This window comes from Crocodylus siamensis, chromosome 2, assembly GCF_052110815.1.
Source record: "Crocodylus siamensis isolate JL-2025a chromosome 2, ASM5211081v1, whole genome shotgun sequence".
NCBI classification, from domain to species: Eukaryota; Metazoa; Chordata; order Crocodylia; family Crocodylidae; genus Crocodylus; species Crocodylus siamensis.
In genome coordinates, this window is record NC_143396.1 from 210,959,447 (window position 1) to 210,972,368 (window position 12,922).

Below are 12,922 nucleotides of genomic sequence, written 5' to 3' on the forward strand. Positions count from 1 at the left end.
TCATCAAGCATAAAGGATAAAAAATGCCAAAAATCCCAGAGAATGCCACATTTCTCTAAGAAGATATCAATTATAAACCTGACCCTGCAGATTTAACATTTTCACTTATATTGTAGATGCCAGACATTTGATTTGATCTCAGTTAAATCAACTTATTTTGCTATTTGCTCAGTATGGTAGAGCAAATGCTCCATTGTTTGAATAGGGGTCTAAGTGAGACCTTCCACATGTATAGGGTCACAAGCTACTGTTTATTTGATCTTCTTGATACTCATTCTCTCTGTCACCCAGAAAGTTCTCATTTGCTAAAGCTATGGTATCAACACCTGGACACTGCTGAAGTAGGTTGTATTTGAAGACAACTAAGGATTCTGATCCATAGCATGGAAAATGGTTGTTCAATGCATGTCTCATTATAAGGCTACTCTGTAATTAAATTCCCCATGCACTGTTCTCCCTCTTCTATAAATATTCTCTTTATACAGTAACATAAAAACCTCAGGTTCCTCTATAATAAATGTAATGGATAGCAAGTAGTGAGCCTATAAACAAAAGCCATAAGTAGCTCGTTGCTTCCTGTGTTCCCATAATCAGCCTAAACATAGTCAATTGTTAAGGCTCTATATATTCATCTAAGTCAATGAAAGGACAGGAATTCTACTGACAGATACACAAACATATATACAATGCCTGTACTCACAGCTTTCACAGCGATTCCCAGTATAACCAGCCAAACAGGCACACTTATAGCCACCAGCTTTATCTAGAATACATGTTCCATCATGTAAACACGGGGATGAAGAACAAGCTGCAAAAAAGGAGCAAAAATACTCATGTTCTCTCACAGGGCAGGGCTCTTATCTACAAATGGCTTTCTGTATTACCTTTCACAATGGTATTTTAGGGCCTCCCAAGTAAATTAGATATACAGGTTGAGGTCCCTAACAGACTTCAAGGTGTCCTCTGATTTTCCTTCTTACCTGCTGAAAGCAAGATCTTCTTAGGCTGTGGAACTCCTTCCTTGTTGACTTCTGCCTCCTGCCTCCCATCACTTCTTTCTAGGTATGGTGAAATAGTGGAAAAGCTTTACTGAAGAAAATAAACTTCCAGCAAGCCCTGAACGTGGTGAGACTGGTACAACCCAAAGTTCCCCATGAGTTCATTCTAGAGCTTAAACCCCCTCTACCTGAGTTGCTTGAACTTTTTTCTCTCACATACATCACCCTAGGTTTTCTGAGATGTACAGTTCCAGAGGAGCGTAGTTATGTTTTTGGATACTGGCTGGAAATGATAGTCCTGTGTCCTGACCTTTCATGAACTTTTACAGTTAGGCTTATGGTGACTAAACTGGCCAGGGAATAAAACCAACCAAGTGGCCCACTCTCACACTACACTGCTCTAATGACAGCATTGGTCTAAGGCAGGGATTGTCAACTGGAGGTACATGGAAAGGAGTTAGGGGGTATGCATGGGCAGGCGGGGGGGAGCGTTACTGCCCACCACCCCATGCTGTCACCTCCCAGGAGCAGGGCTGGGGGAAGGCAAGGGGCAGTGGCTCCCCTCTGTGGGCTGCACAGCATTACCTGGCTGGCCAGACATGGGGGGAGAGGGGCAGATGGGACCTCGCACACAGCAGTCACTGCTGCCATCGGCCACCTCACACTGCCACCATGTGCAAGCCCCCCCTCTCCACTCTGCATCCAGCCACTGCCACCCCCACCCCCTGCCACTCTGGCAGAAGCGTACCCAGAAGGGGTACACTCCTTAAAAAAGGTTGAAAACCCCTGGTCTAAGGAGATCAGAAATTTTGGGCACAAATGAGTTTTGAGGTACATAGTTACATATACGTATACAATAACATAAGCAAGTGTAGCTGTATAGCTGCAAGCACATTTGGAGGTATTAGGCCTCTTGTCAGCTGGTTTTTAGTTTTACTTTTTTTAAATATATGCTCAAAAGTACAAATAAATACATTTTAAAACAAACTGCTTAAAGTCAGTTCCCCCTAAACTTATCTGAAGAGACCTGAGTTTAGGGTTCTTGATTTCTTCTATTATAGGTGAGGAAAATCACTAGCACATAATGAGCTGTAGCACTAACAATACTTCAAGTGTCAGTAATATTATTTGCCAATGCAGAATCTAAGGCAAGATTTCAAGTTAGCAAGAAGCAGTTAGTTTCCAGACCACAAAACTTAAATCTGGATTCAAATTTGAGAATTTTTGAAGTCTGAGTAGTCTAGGGTCTGATATTTTGCCTCAGATTAATCATGCCAAGACAGACCAGACCATATTCGGATCCAGATTGAAGAATTAGATCCAGTCTAGGCCAAATAGTAATCAAAATGCACTTAGCCTCCTTAAGGAATTTTCTAAGGCTTCATAATAATTTACTGGTTGAGCTTCTGTCATCACTACAAAAGGTTAAAAGAATAAATTCTCATTTACTTAAAGATTACTTTTTCTTGCCAGCAATAAACAGGTGTGTCGTGTCATTGGCAAAGCAGCATGGCTCTAAAGCTAAGCATCATTGACACTGCCAATAAGGGTGCTCTAGCTACTCAGTTGGACCACAGTCACAGATAGAGCAATCAGGTTCAAGATGCCATTAAAGAACTGTCCCAGAATGATGCATATCAGATCAGCTGTGTTCTTTGCAAGGTTTTTCTCATAACAGGTTTCCCAACTCACTTTGATCCAGCAAATAAAAGAGAAGCTGGACTCTGCTCAGAACATAAGAGCTAGGTTTCTGACCTGGGTTTCATGGGGTGATGTAACAGCCATTCATAGTTTTGTTAGGCAGTGAATTCCACAGCTAAAAACCTGACCAACCTCTTTGAAGTCACTGGAAGGGTTATTTAAAGAGTGAATGAAGAGAATTTGTTATTCTCCTCAGAGCACATGATCATTTTTGTTGTTTTCCACTCTTCTAAAGTACCATTAAAACAATGAAAGAAGATGTTGAGACCTAGGGAAGCACTGATATTCTGAAGTCAATTCTCAGTTGATGTCAGCCTGTATATTTATGTACAGCTTCTCTCTTGTCACTATTTGTCCCCCAGTTTATTCTGTGGAACCTGTTGTGACAGAAGAATGAGCATGGACAACAGTTGTTGTCCTTATCAAGATGATAAAAGTTGAAAAAAATGTTTCTCATATGTGGTTTAATTCATTAGTCACAAAAGGTAATTACTTTGGTCCAGGGCAGGTCATTATTGATTTCATTAGCTACTGTGACAGTTGTGGATTGGACTTCAGCAGCAGGTTCTTGTCGAGCCAGACACAGCATGTTTGTAATCGCTCACAGTTCACCGTGCTCTTAACAAATGTAGGACACACGACATTCACCAGAATGCTTACAATTATCAATTTCTGTTTCACCTAAAGTATTACTCTTTCATGGCCGCATGTGAAAAGCATTGTGATGGTCTCTATAAGACTTGTGGTACCAACAGACTGGTTTCTCTGAACACTGAATTTAAGCATCATTGTAATCAACGGGAGTTTTTGCTCTGGGGAACTAATACTTCGTAATGTGCAATGCAATGTGCTCATTATATAGTCCTCAATACCCAGCTAGGAGAGCTGTGTGAAAAATGTTTTTCATAACATTTTTCTTCCCCCCCCCCAAAAAAGGCTTCCACTTTTCATCTACACTTTATTTTGACCAACATTACCCAAACTCACCTGAACTATGAAATCTAGGAACTTCCCTGTACCATTCTCTTTCCAAGTAACCATATTCTATCCCAACTTGTCTCAGTTATAAATGTAAAGACAATTTAGTTTTCTTTCTTCCTGTGGGATGTTGTATTCACATTGTTTTGTAAGTCACCACGAATCTACAGGGAATTCCCTTACCATCCACAAGGGATTATCAAAGAGGGTCAGCCACACACAGGAGTGAAAGGATTTATTCTGCTTATCTTACTTTAGCATGGTCCACCATCTTTCATATCTGAGGTCAGCTTAGGCATTTCCGGTAACTGACGCCAAGGACTGGATTATACTTTATCCTTGACACAGTGTGTGTTGCTGCACTCAGGTGGTTAACGCCTTCTTCTAATACAGGCCGTTCATCTGTCTAAGCTGCTGCTTTTTTTAACTACATGCCCAATGGTCTCTCCTCCTGGGCCATACCCTTCACAGATTGCTTTGTGTTTACCTAAGTGCATCTGACCATTTGGACTGGGTCCTGTAATCGGTCTTATGATTTCAATCAGCATTTTCATTTCAATGGGATCATGATTGCTTTGCTAACACAAGGGCTCAGAACAAAGGTGACCTGAGTACAAGTGCCGGAGCCACTTTTTCCCATCTTCTACTCTTGATCTCTACTTTGTTTATACCATGGCAGCCTACCAGGCTATTCCAGAGCCTTGGAGCTGATTTACTTCTCAACAACAGTACAGGTAACTAACTGATTGAGCCCTGCCTACCCTATTCCACAGATATCAGTTACCATTCCCTGGGCCTTTGCACTGGGGAGGATTTCAGGAGCATGAATGCTGCAGCTTGTCATGTGCAGACTACATTTTCATCCTGTAGCTCCCCCCAGGTACACTATATTTTTCCCTTTAAACTGTGTTGTTGGCCAGATTAATACTTCACACAAAGAGACATTGTGAGGGCTTTAAAAGCTTTGCATTTCAGCTATACATCAGGCCAGGACAGACTCACAATAAGGTGCACAATACAAACTTGAACCCCTTTGCATTATGCTCTGCATGGCTCAAAATGCTAGGAGCCACCCCAGTCTTTTTTAAAAATTGCTGCTAAAAGCAAGGCGGAAATAAAGGGCAAGACAGCACTAGAATATTAACAGTTCTCTGCTGAGCAAGGAAAGCAGAATCAATTCATCCTGCTCCATATGGAAAATGTTAGCCCCATGAGTGTAGGCGGCCTTATGCAACATACCCCACACCAAGTTAATTCTGTGAAAGCAAAGCTTATTTTTCATCAGCTCTCCCATTAACAGAGGTCTAGCTTTCAAAACCAAATTGCTCTCACTATTGCATTCTGTTACCCGGTGTTTGTATTCTAGGTAAGAACAGATAGGTAAGCAGGGAGACTATGGGTAATCTGCCACCTACAGATATGTAAGCAGCAGTCAGCCTGTGTGTATTCACTTTTTAGGTGGCAGCACCCCTGATTGTTAGTAATAGTTGAATCCCAATAGGTTTGGAGCCAGGGAGTGGTTTGCATGCTTACAAAAGGACTGTATAAACCCAGAGCACTTCTTCAGCCAGGCTTATCCCCCATGTGCTCATGTTATATCTGGGCCACTACAGTGTAGCTAGGAACCCATATGTCTTACTGCATGCAAGACCTGGCAAATCCTTGTGCCAATTGTGATGAGTCATGGATCCCGTAGATATCTATAGCAAACCAGCACACCCTGTTCAGCCTCTTCTGCCAGGAAACCTATGGACAGATTTGACAGACTTGCCCTGTAAAGAAAATTATAAGAGAAACGGGCAGCTAACTACTGATCAGAAGGCCAAACCAAAGCTAGCAGCATGCCTAGTGTTTCTTTGCAGTCAGGCAACATGGGCAGGCAGGGGAAACACCATGTATCTGGGTCCAAGAAGGCAGTTTTCCTTAAGCGTGCCCTGGGATAGCTGTTCTTCTGGCGTGGTTTAGTACCTGCTTAGGTGTCGGGGCTTAAAGGCCACTTTATGAAAATGAGAGGCTCCTCCCTAGCTTGCTCCTGGGCCGGGGGCAGATGAAACTTGGGGGCATCTAAACCCCAAACCTCTGGGCTTGAGCCTGCATGTAGGATGCCTGCCAAAAGCCACTGGAAATATCTGAAGCCCTGGTAGGGGTGGAGGACGTTTGCTGGTTGTAGGGCCACTTATGGTTCTAGACTGACTCACGGATTTGGACTTGATTTGGCTTGTAATACAAAACATTTCTTTAAAAAAAAACAAGAAAAACATGGACAGGTAATAATGCTGAAGGGGAAAGGCTATCCTGCCTTAAGATCAAACCAAACCTAATTTAGTAACAAATAAACTGGAATTTTGGAACCCACCTACTTTCAATCAAATATTCAGCACATCACATAATTTTCTAAAGCACAGAAAAAAACGTTTGTTTCCTATTTTTCATGGGCAGACTTCTCTGTATCCTCCCTGCATGAAAGGGAGTCTTTTTAAGAGAGACTTCTAATAAGAAGAAAGGTAAAGCAACAAAAATAAATGATGGAATATCAAAACACTTTCACAGGGGGACTCCTCAAAAATGCAACATGTTTCTACCTTTCAAATCTGTTTTTTTTCTATGCCCTATCTCGAGCAATTCTGTGGCTGCACAGAGCTATGTATGCAATTTCTCCTTCCTTGTATGTTCCCAGGTTTATGGTACAGTAGAAAAACTATGGATGGGTGAGCGGGTCATTAACCCCATGAACCTATTGAAAGGGGACACATGAATGGTAGCTACTACTACCAGCCCAGCAACTGACACTACCCCTGATATCCAGAGATAGCTCATTATGCCTCTGATGCAGAAAGAAATGTCCCAGGCCCAGAAAACTGCATCCCTAAACTGCCAATAGATCTTAATGGGCTATCATTAATTTTAGCTCCGTTTTAGTAAACCATAGGATGGTTCTGTACCCTTCCCTGCACCTACTTCTATAAGCTGCTGTTGGCAACACAGCATGAAATTTTTTAATGAAGCAGAATGGAGAAGACAATTAGTGAGACTGAATTAATGAGACTAAAGTACAATGTTCCAGTTTTTGATTGCTTACCTGTAATTTCTTCAAAGATGGCATGAAATCCATCAAAATTCTTGGATCCATCTGACTGGAAAAGAACATGAAGAGAATTCCCACTGCTTCGGATAGGAGGAGGCCTGTCATTGCCACAGAATCGCTTAATTATCTGGCTATCTATATTGTCCCCATCACGGATTTCCACATAATCATACTGGCACATGTAGTCAAACTCCAGGCTCAGCATAGCAAACCTAGAGCAAAAAAGACATGAGAATCAGAATGGAAACTCCTTCACCTGGCAAGGTTGCACATGTAATTTAGTTGCATCTCTAATTGTCCCTGGCCGCTTGCCTTAGTCGCTCCTCCGTTCATCTTGAGTTTCATACCATGGTCCTAGGAAGCCAGGCCTGAACATCTTTTAAAAAGTTCTCAGGTACCTTTAGAAGACAACTGAACAGTGCCTTGCAGCTCCCTGGGGACAGTCAGGTGGTGCTATCGTTAAATTTGCCTAAGAAATTCTGTTTTATTCAAAGACATCAAGGTCATCACAGGATAGTACTAATATTTCTGTCCCAGAGGGTCAAATGATGTAGGTAATTTCTCTGACCATTTCAGAAAATTTCTCCGTATTTCACTCTGCAGCATCCTAAGCATTGTAAATAATGGTAATAGCATCACACTTTGAGGACATTAGCTCTCTGAAACTTCTAACTGGCTTTATCTAAAAGGAAAACAAGGCATAGGAAGGAGCCAGACCCAAACTTAACTTGGACATTACTTGTGCTTGCATTCAGCAGTTGAAAACTGCAGATATGGGTCAATTAGAAACTAGATGGAGACATAAGGAAGGAATACAAAGAATACATAATTCATTTCAGATCAGAAGACAAAACAGAAGCTGATTGTCAGCAGCCACTACTTACAGCTTTCATGTCTTGGTAGTGAGCAGGGACAGAACTTAACACAAAAGGAAGTATCGGAAGGCTTTTACCATAAACTCCCAACTTTCCATCTATCCTAAGCAAAGCTCCCTCTAGTTAATAACAATATTATATGCTGCTGTGGTTGCTAGCGGGGCACAGTGCCAGAATATTCAAACAGAATGTGAATGAACAGCAGACAGAATTAATAAGTGCCTTTAGAGAATGAGCAAATTTCCCAGGGTGCTGTGCTCTGCTTAGTTGTACAGAGTGAAGGATTAAGAGATCTGCATCTGGGAGCTTGCCATGCCACTACCTGCAGTGAAGAACATTTTTTTTAAATGAATCTTTAATCTTCCCAGTCTCCCTGAAAACTCTTGACTTTGTAGACCATGTTTATTTAGGTGATATAAAAGATCAGACTGCATCTTTCAATGCAGCCTCTTCAAAGGTGAGCTTGCAGCTTTGGAAATTCCACATTTTCTAACGGAAAAGGGCAAAATTCGTGCTCAGTCTGGATTCACAGCAAGAGCATACAGCAGACAGGAGAGTAAAACAGCAGATTTTCCTCAATTGCCCTATTCTGAGCACCACCTCAAGATCACTTTGAAGCATGCTGGAGATTCAGCTTTCAGGGGCTGCTGCTTGACTGCTGCATTTCTAGGTTTGGCATATGAGAATGGGAGCAGGTGGGCATAGCATGCTTGGGAGTGTCCCTCCCTGATAGTACCAAGGATGCAAGAATTCATGCCCAGGTTCAGAGCATGAAGAGGGCCACGTTACAAGACATGACTGATTCCTATCTAAACCCACCACCACCACCACCAGAATAGCAAATGTACTCATTTGCCTCTCTTTGTTCAGAATGTATTACTGTGTCTGAGTAATAGGGGACAAACCTTAGCTGAAGTAAATTCAAGAAGTTCAATGGAAGGAGCAGTTGAATGGAGCCAGACCAACTTATTTCCACAGAGGTGATGGCCTCTGTTTTCATATGAGGCTACTAGAATGCAGATTAAATTAAAATGACGTCTGCTTTTAATAAACATTACAGATAATGTAAAGCTGAGTTGAATTAATGAGTAAATTGGTGAGACCAAACACCTGTTCTTTGAGGTTTCCCAGAAATTCTATAACTTCCCTGCAAGATATGAGGTACAAACCTTACATCTTCAAAACAAGCTCTGTTTGGTTGACCAAGTCCCAGGGATCTCTGGGACTTACACCAAGTTAATCCATCATGCTCCTCACACTTCTGAAACTCTATTAAACTACTGTGACCCTGATCCTACAATACAAACTCATTTTTGTTAGGTACTACTCATTGCTTAACATTAAACATGCACATAATTTTTTACAAGTTCTGAGGCTTACAGCCCTATTTTCAGGCAGAGAGGGGGAGGCACATTTATGTAACTGAGGACAGAATTAGGCTCATAATAATACGTATTTGTTTAGCATTATCAGTGTAGACAACCTAGATCCGTAGCAGTTTACATTACTGAAAATGCAGCAGTGTAAATAAAAGTAAGGGCTATTGGGAAAGTTCTGCATTGAAGACACATTAGGCTAAATCAGTTGTACTGGTCTTAGCTTATCACTCCTTAACAACCATTTCTGGAAAGATGAGATGATTTACATTTTTTTAAATATTGGAGGAAAGCGAACATGAAACTCAAGGGACAGAAGGATTCATGGAAAAGGTATGTGGCTAGCGGTTAAGAGTCCTGGCAAAAGATTTTCAAAAGTTCTCACCAAGGGATAGACTCTGCTCTCAATACAATTAACAGAACACTTCTGAAATCTTGGTAGCTGCTGCTGGCCAAGAAACAGTTATGAGCAAGTTACTTAACTTCACTTTCCTCATCTGTATAATTAGGGCTATTTCATTAGCTCCTGTGAGAGCTAAATTCATTAATGTTGCTAAGTGCTGGAACTCCTTAGCTAGAAAGAGAGTGCAGAGTCTGGTTATTATTTGATTTTGTTAACAGTGCACTGAGAATATGTATATCAACTTCTCTGGGGAAGGCTACTGGCCAAAGAAAAGAATGATTTAAAGATCTCTCTCCGCTGGAGCATTAAAGAAAATAATTGTGAGTTGTGTGTTACCTACAGTTATATTACATCCTCTGATGTGACATGGACTATGGAGGCATGATTCAAATTAAAGAAAAATGAGCCTGGAAAACAAATGATTGCAGCAATCCAGATAACATTTATCAAAGCAGGCCTGCTCAGCCAAATCCCCCAAGATAGTGTGGTACATCTTGAGTCAAGGAAAGATTTATTTGTGTTCTTGAGAGTTTTGCTTTTCCTGCCCTGTGAGATTAGGGTAGTATATAAAACGTGCACGGTCCCATTTCTGCTTCATGCAGGCACAGGCACCCCCTCTCACAAGCCATCAGTAAGGCAGTCACACAGGATTCGCTGGGGATATACAGAGAACACACTAGAATAGAGGTCTATTGTAAGGAATTGTGCCGATTCAGCAATCCACTGGCAAATAGTTCAAGCTATGAGCTGAGAGATCCTACTTGTTTGTATAGAAGTGAAACGAGTCCAAAGATCTGCGTATGGATAGCAGGGAAAGGGGGAGGTTTTGGTGTAGTTTGTGAGTCCTCTAAATTCTGAAGTAGGAGTCTAAGTTCATTAAACTCCCCTTATAGACATTTTTATCCTAGCTGCTACATCATAGCAAGCAGTGGTTTAGTATTGAATTTACTCAGCCTTATAGGGAATGGCAAAATAGAAATATGACTGGCTGGAAGGAAGCTCTCATGAAAGTAAAATCCATGTCCACTCAAATCACATGTTCTACAGCTGGTGGCAATAATAGATGTAATAGTGAATCGCACAGAGGAATTCCTATGTTCAACACAAGGTTCTGCCCCTGGAGAGAGACATTGGCCAGTGGTCTTGGTGGTACAGTCCCCAGCAGAGTTGACTCATTTATTTTGTTTATCATGCAGTACAATGAAGTTACGCTACAAACAGGTGCTTCATTTCTTCAGCAGAGAAATTTAAGATTGCATAGCACATTAAGCAAGTGTAATGGCCTGCTCTAGCATTTCTTTTTGAAAATTTCTATGCCAACTTTCTATTATCCTTTTACCCCAGAGATAGCTGTTGCGTGACTCACAGAATCACAGGGCTGGAAAGGACCTCACGTGTCATCTGGTTCTACTTCCTGCACGAATGCAGGAATGCTACTCCTAAATCATCCCTGATCACTGCTTGTCTAAACTTTTCTCCAGAGCCTCCAATGGAGATGCCACAGCTTCCCTGAGCAGTCTATTCCCCTGCCTCTGTTCTAACAGCAAGTTATTCCTAATATCTAATCTAAATCTACTTTGCTGCAATTTGAAGCTGTTGTTCCATGGCCTGCAGCGTGGGAGAAAAGTTTTTCTCTGTAGCATGGGAGAAAAGTTCTTCTTCTTTCTCTTTTATGGCAGGCTTTCAGGTATTTGAAGATTGCTGTCATGCCCCCTTTAATCACCTTTTCTGCAAGCAAAACATGGCTAGTTCTCTCAATCTTTCTTTGCACAGCTTGCCTTCCAATACCTTTGTCATTCTTGTCACTGTCACAGGGCACTAAGGTGCCTGCTCCTAGAAGAGTAGAAACTACCTGGGGAGAGCCTAAAGAGACTGACAGAAGCTCAGGCACAGGCTACCAGGGCAACAGGCTAGCGAGCAAATTAGCCTGCACCAGCACCTGGTCAGCTGACCAGAAGAGGCAGGGTCCTGGGCCCATATAAACTCCAGGCTGGAATGAGGGAAGGCAGTTCTCTGCCAGCAGCCAAAGGGGAAGGAGCTCACCTAGAAGAAGTGAAGGGAAGAGGCCTGACTGTAAGGTCTGCTCCTGGTAATGTTAAAGGGCAGAGCACACCTTGTGCAGCTTGAGTTATGGTGTAGCCTAGGGGCTTGCATTTTTTACTTTTGTTTATAACACCGGTGGCTTGGGCTGAGGCTACTGGGGAAGGAGGAGGCTTCATTAAGGGGGCCCACTACAGTGTGGGGACCCCAGCACCAGAGAGGGTGCAGTGTTTGGGGGTAAACAGACCCTCGCGCCAGAGTGGTGCAGAGAGAGACGGGACTGCAGAGAGCCCTGTGATGACCCAAGGGCTGAGTGAAACCAAGGCCTCAGAGGGATGCCATGTCAATACCATCTGTGAGGCTTGGGGCACAGTAAAGGGTCGGTCTGGAGCCACACATATAGCCCATAAGGCTGGGGGTGTCCTGAGACATCCATTTTGCAACAGGACCCACGGGGTTCCATGGGGTATATCAAGACCGTGTCCAACTAGACTTGAAGGCAGACTCCCTATTTATTATAATTGCATCAAGACATGGCAGACGAGAATGAGGGTGCCCATTGGGCAAATTGGCATGGTCAAGGGGCCCTAGGGGTCCCATAGCCATCCCTGGGGACCCCATCCCATGACGGTCACTAACTTCTGGACTCTATTTTCCACACATTCTTCTTAAGATGTGGGGTCCAGAACTGCAGACAATACTCTAGATGAGACCTAATTAGTGCTAAGCAGAATGGCACTATCAACTTCAATGTCTTGCACTTAATACTCCTGTTGAGGAAATGCAAAATCACATTTGCGTGGGTTGGGGGGTTTTTTTCCCCCCCCCAACTCCATCACATTGCTGACTCACGTTGAGCCTGTGATTCACCAAAACCCCAAGATCTGTCTCGGCAGTGCTGCTATGAAGCATGTAATATGAAGCCTTCCAGTCTGTATTTGTGCTTTTCATTATTCTTCCCTTGTATAACACCTTATCTTCCCATAGTGTAGTATTGAAAGTAAGACCCATTCCCAATCCCATCAGTGCAACTGAAAGGGCCAAACACAGTTTGCAAAGCAGTTTGTCATCACTAGAAATGAATAAACTTTGTATGTACATAAGTGAAAAGTGGTATCATAAATGAAAAGTGATATTGCATTTGTACAGAACACACTACATTTCACACCAACAAAACACTTGTAAAAGCAATGTGTCACATCCCCAAGAAAAGTAACATGAACTGGCCTCCCCACACCATTCTGAACACCAAACACCCCAGGCCACGTTATATGCAGCACTAACTCAGGCCACCCCCAAAGAACCCTGCAGAATCCTTCAGTTGCTCTAAGTTGGTAGGTTCCCACACACTGACTAAGTAAGGGCTGTAATTATTGCTGCTTGTAACTACGCTATGAACTTGTGTAAATGAGCATGATGAAAGGACTGGTATCAACTACATGGGAACACTTCAATATTCCTTTCTC

General features: G+C 42.5%; 1 protein-coding gene across 5 annotated transcripts in view; it reads right to left on the bottom strand.

Moving 5' to 3' along the window:
* PAMR1 (peptidase domain containing associated with muscle regeneration 1) overlaps positions 1-12,922 on the bottom strand; it is a 90,766-nt gene that overhangs the window by 41,076 nt on the left and 36,768 nt on the right. For 4 of the 5 annotated variants that reach the window (XM_090032938.1, XM_090032936.1, XM_090032935.1 and 1 more), the window contains exons 5-7: positions 6,757-6,974; positions 981-1,058; positions 701-808 (exon numbers count right to left, since the gene is read on the bottom strand). In XM_090032938.1, the coding sequence (XP_089889064.1) occupies positions 701-808; positions 981-1,058; positions 6,757-6,974 (404 nt within the window). The remainder of the gene's footprint in view (positions 1-700; positions 809-980; positions 1,059-6,756; positions 6,975-12,922) is intronic. The other variant, XM_090032939.1, reaches the window with a different exon arrangement.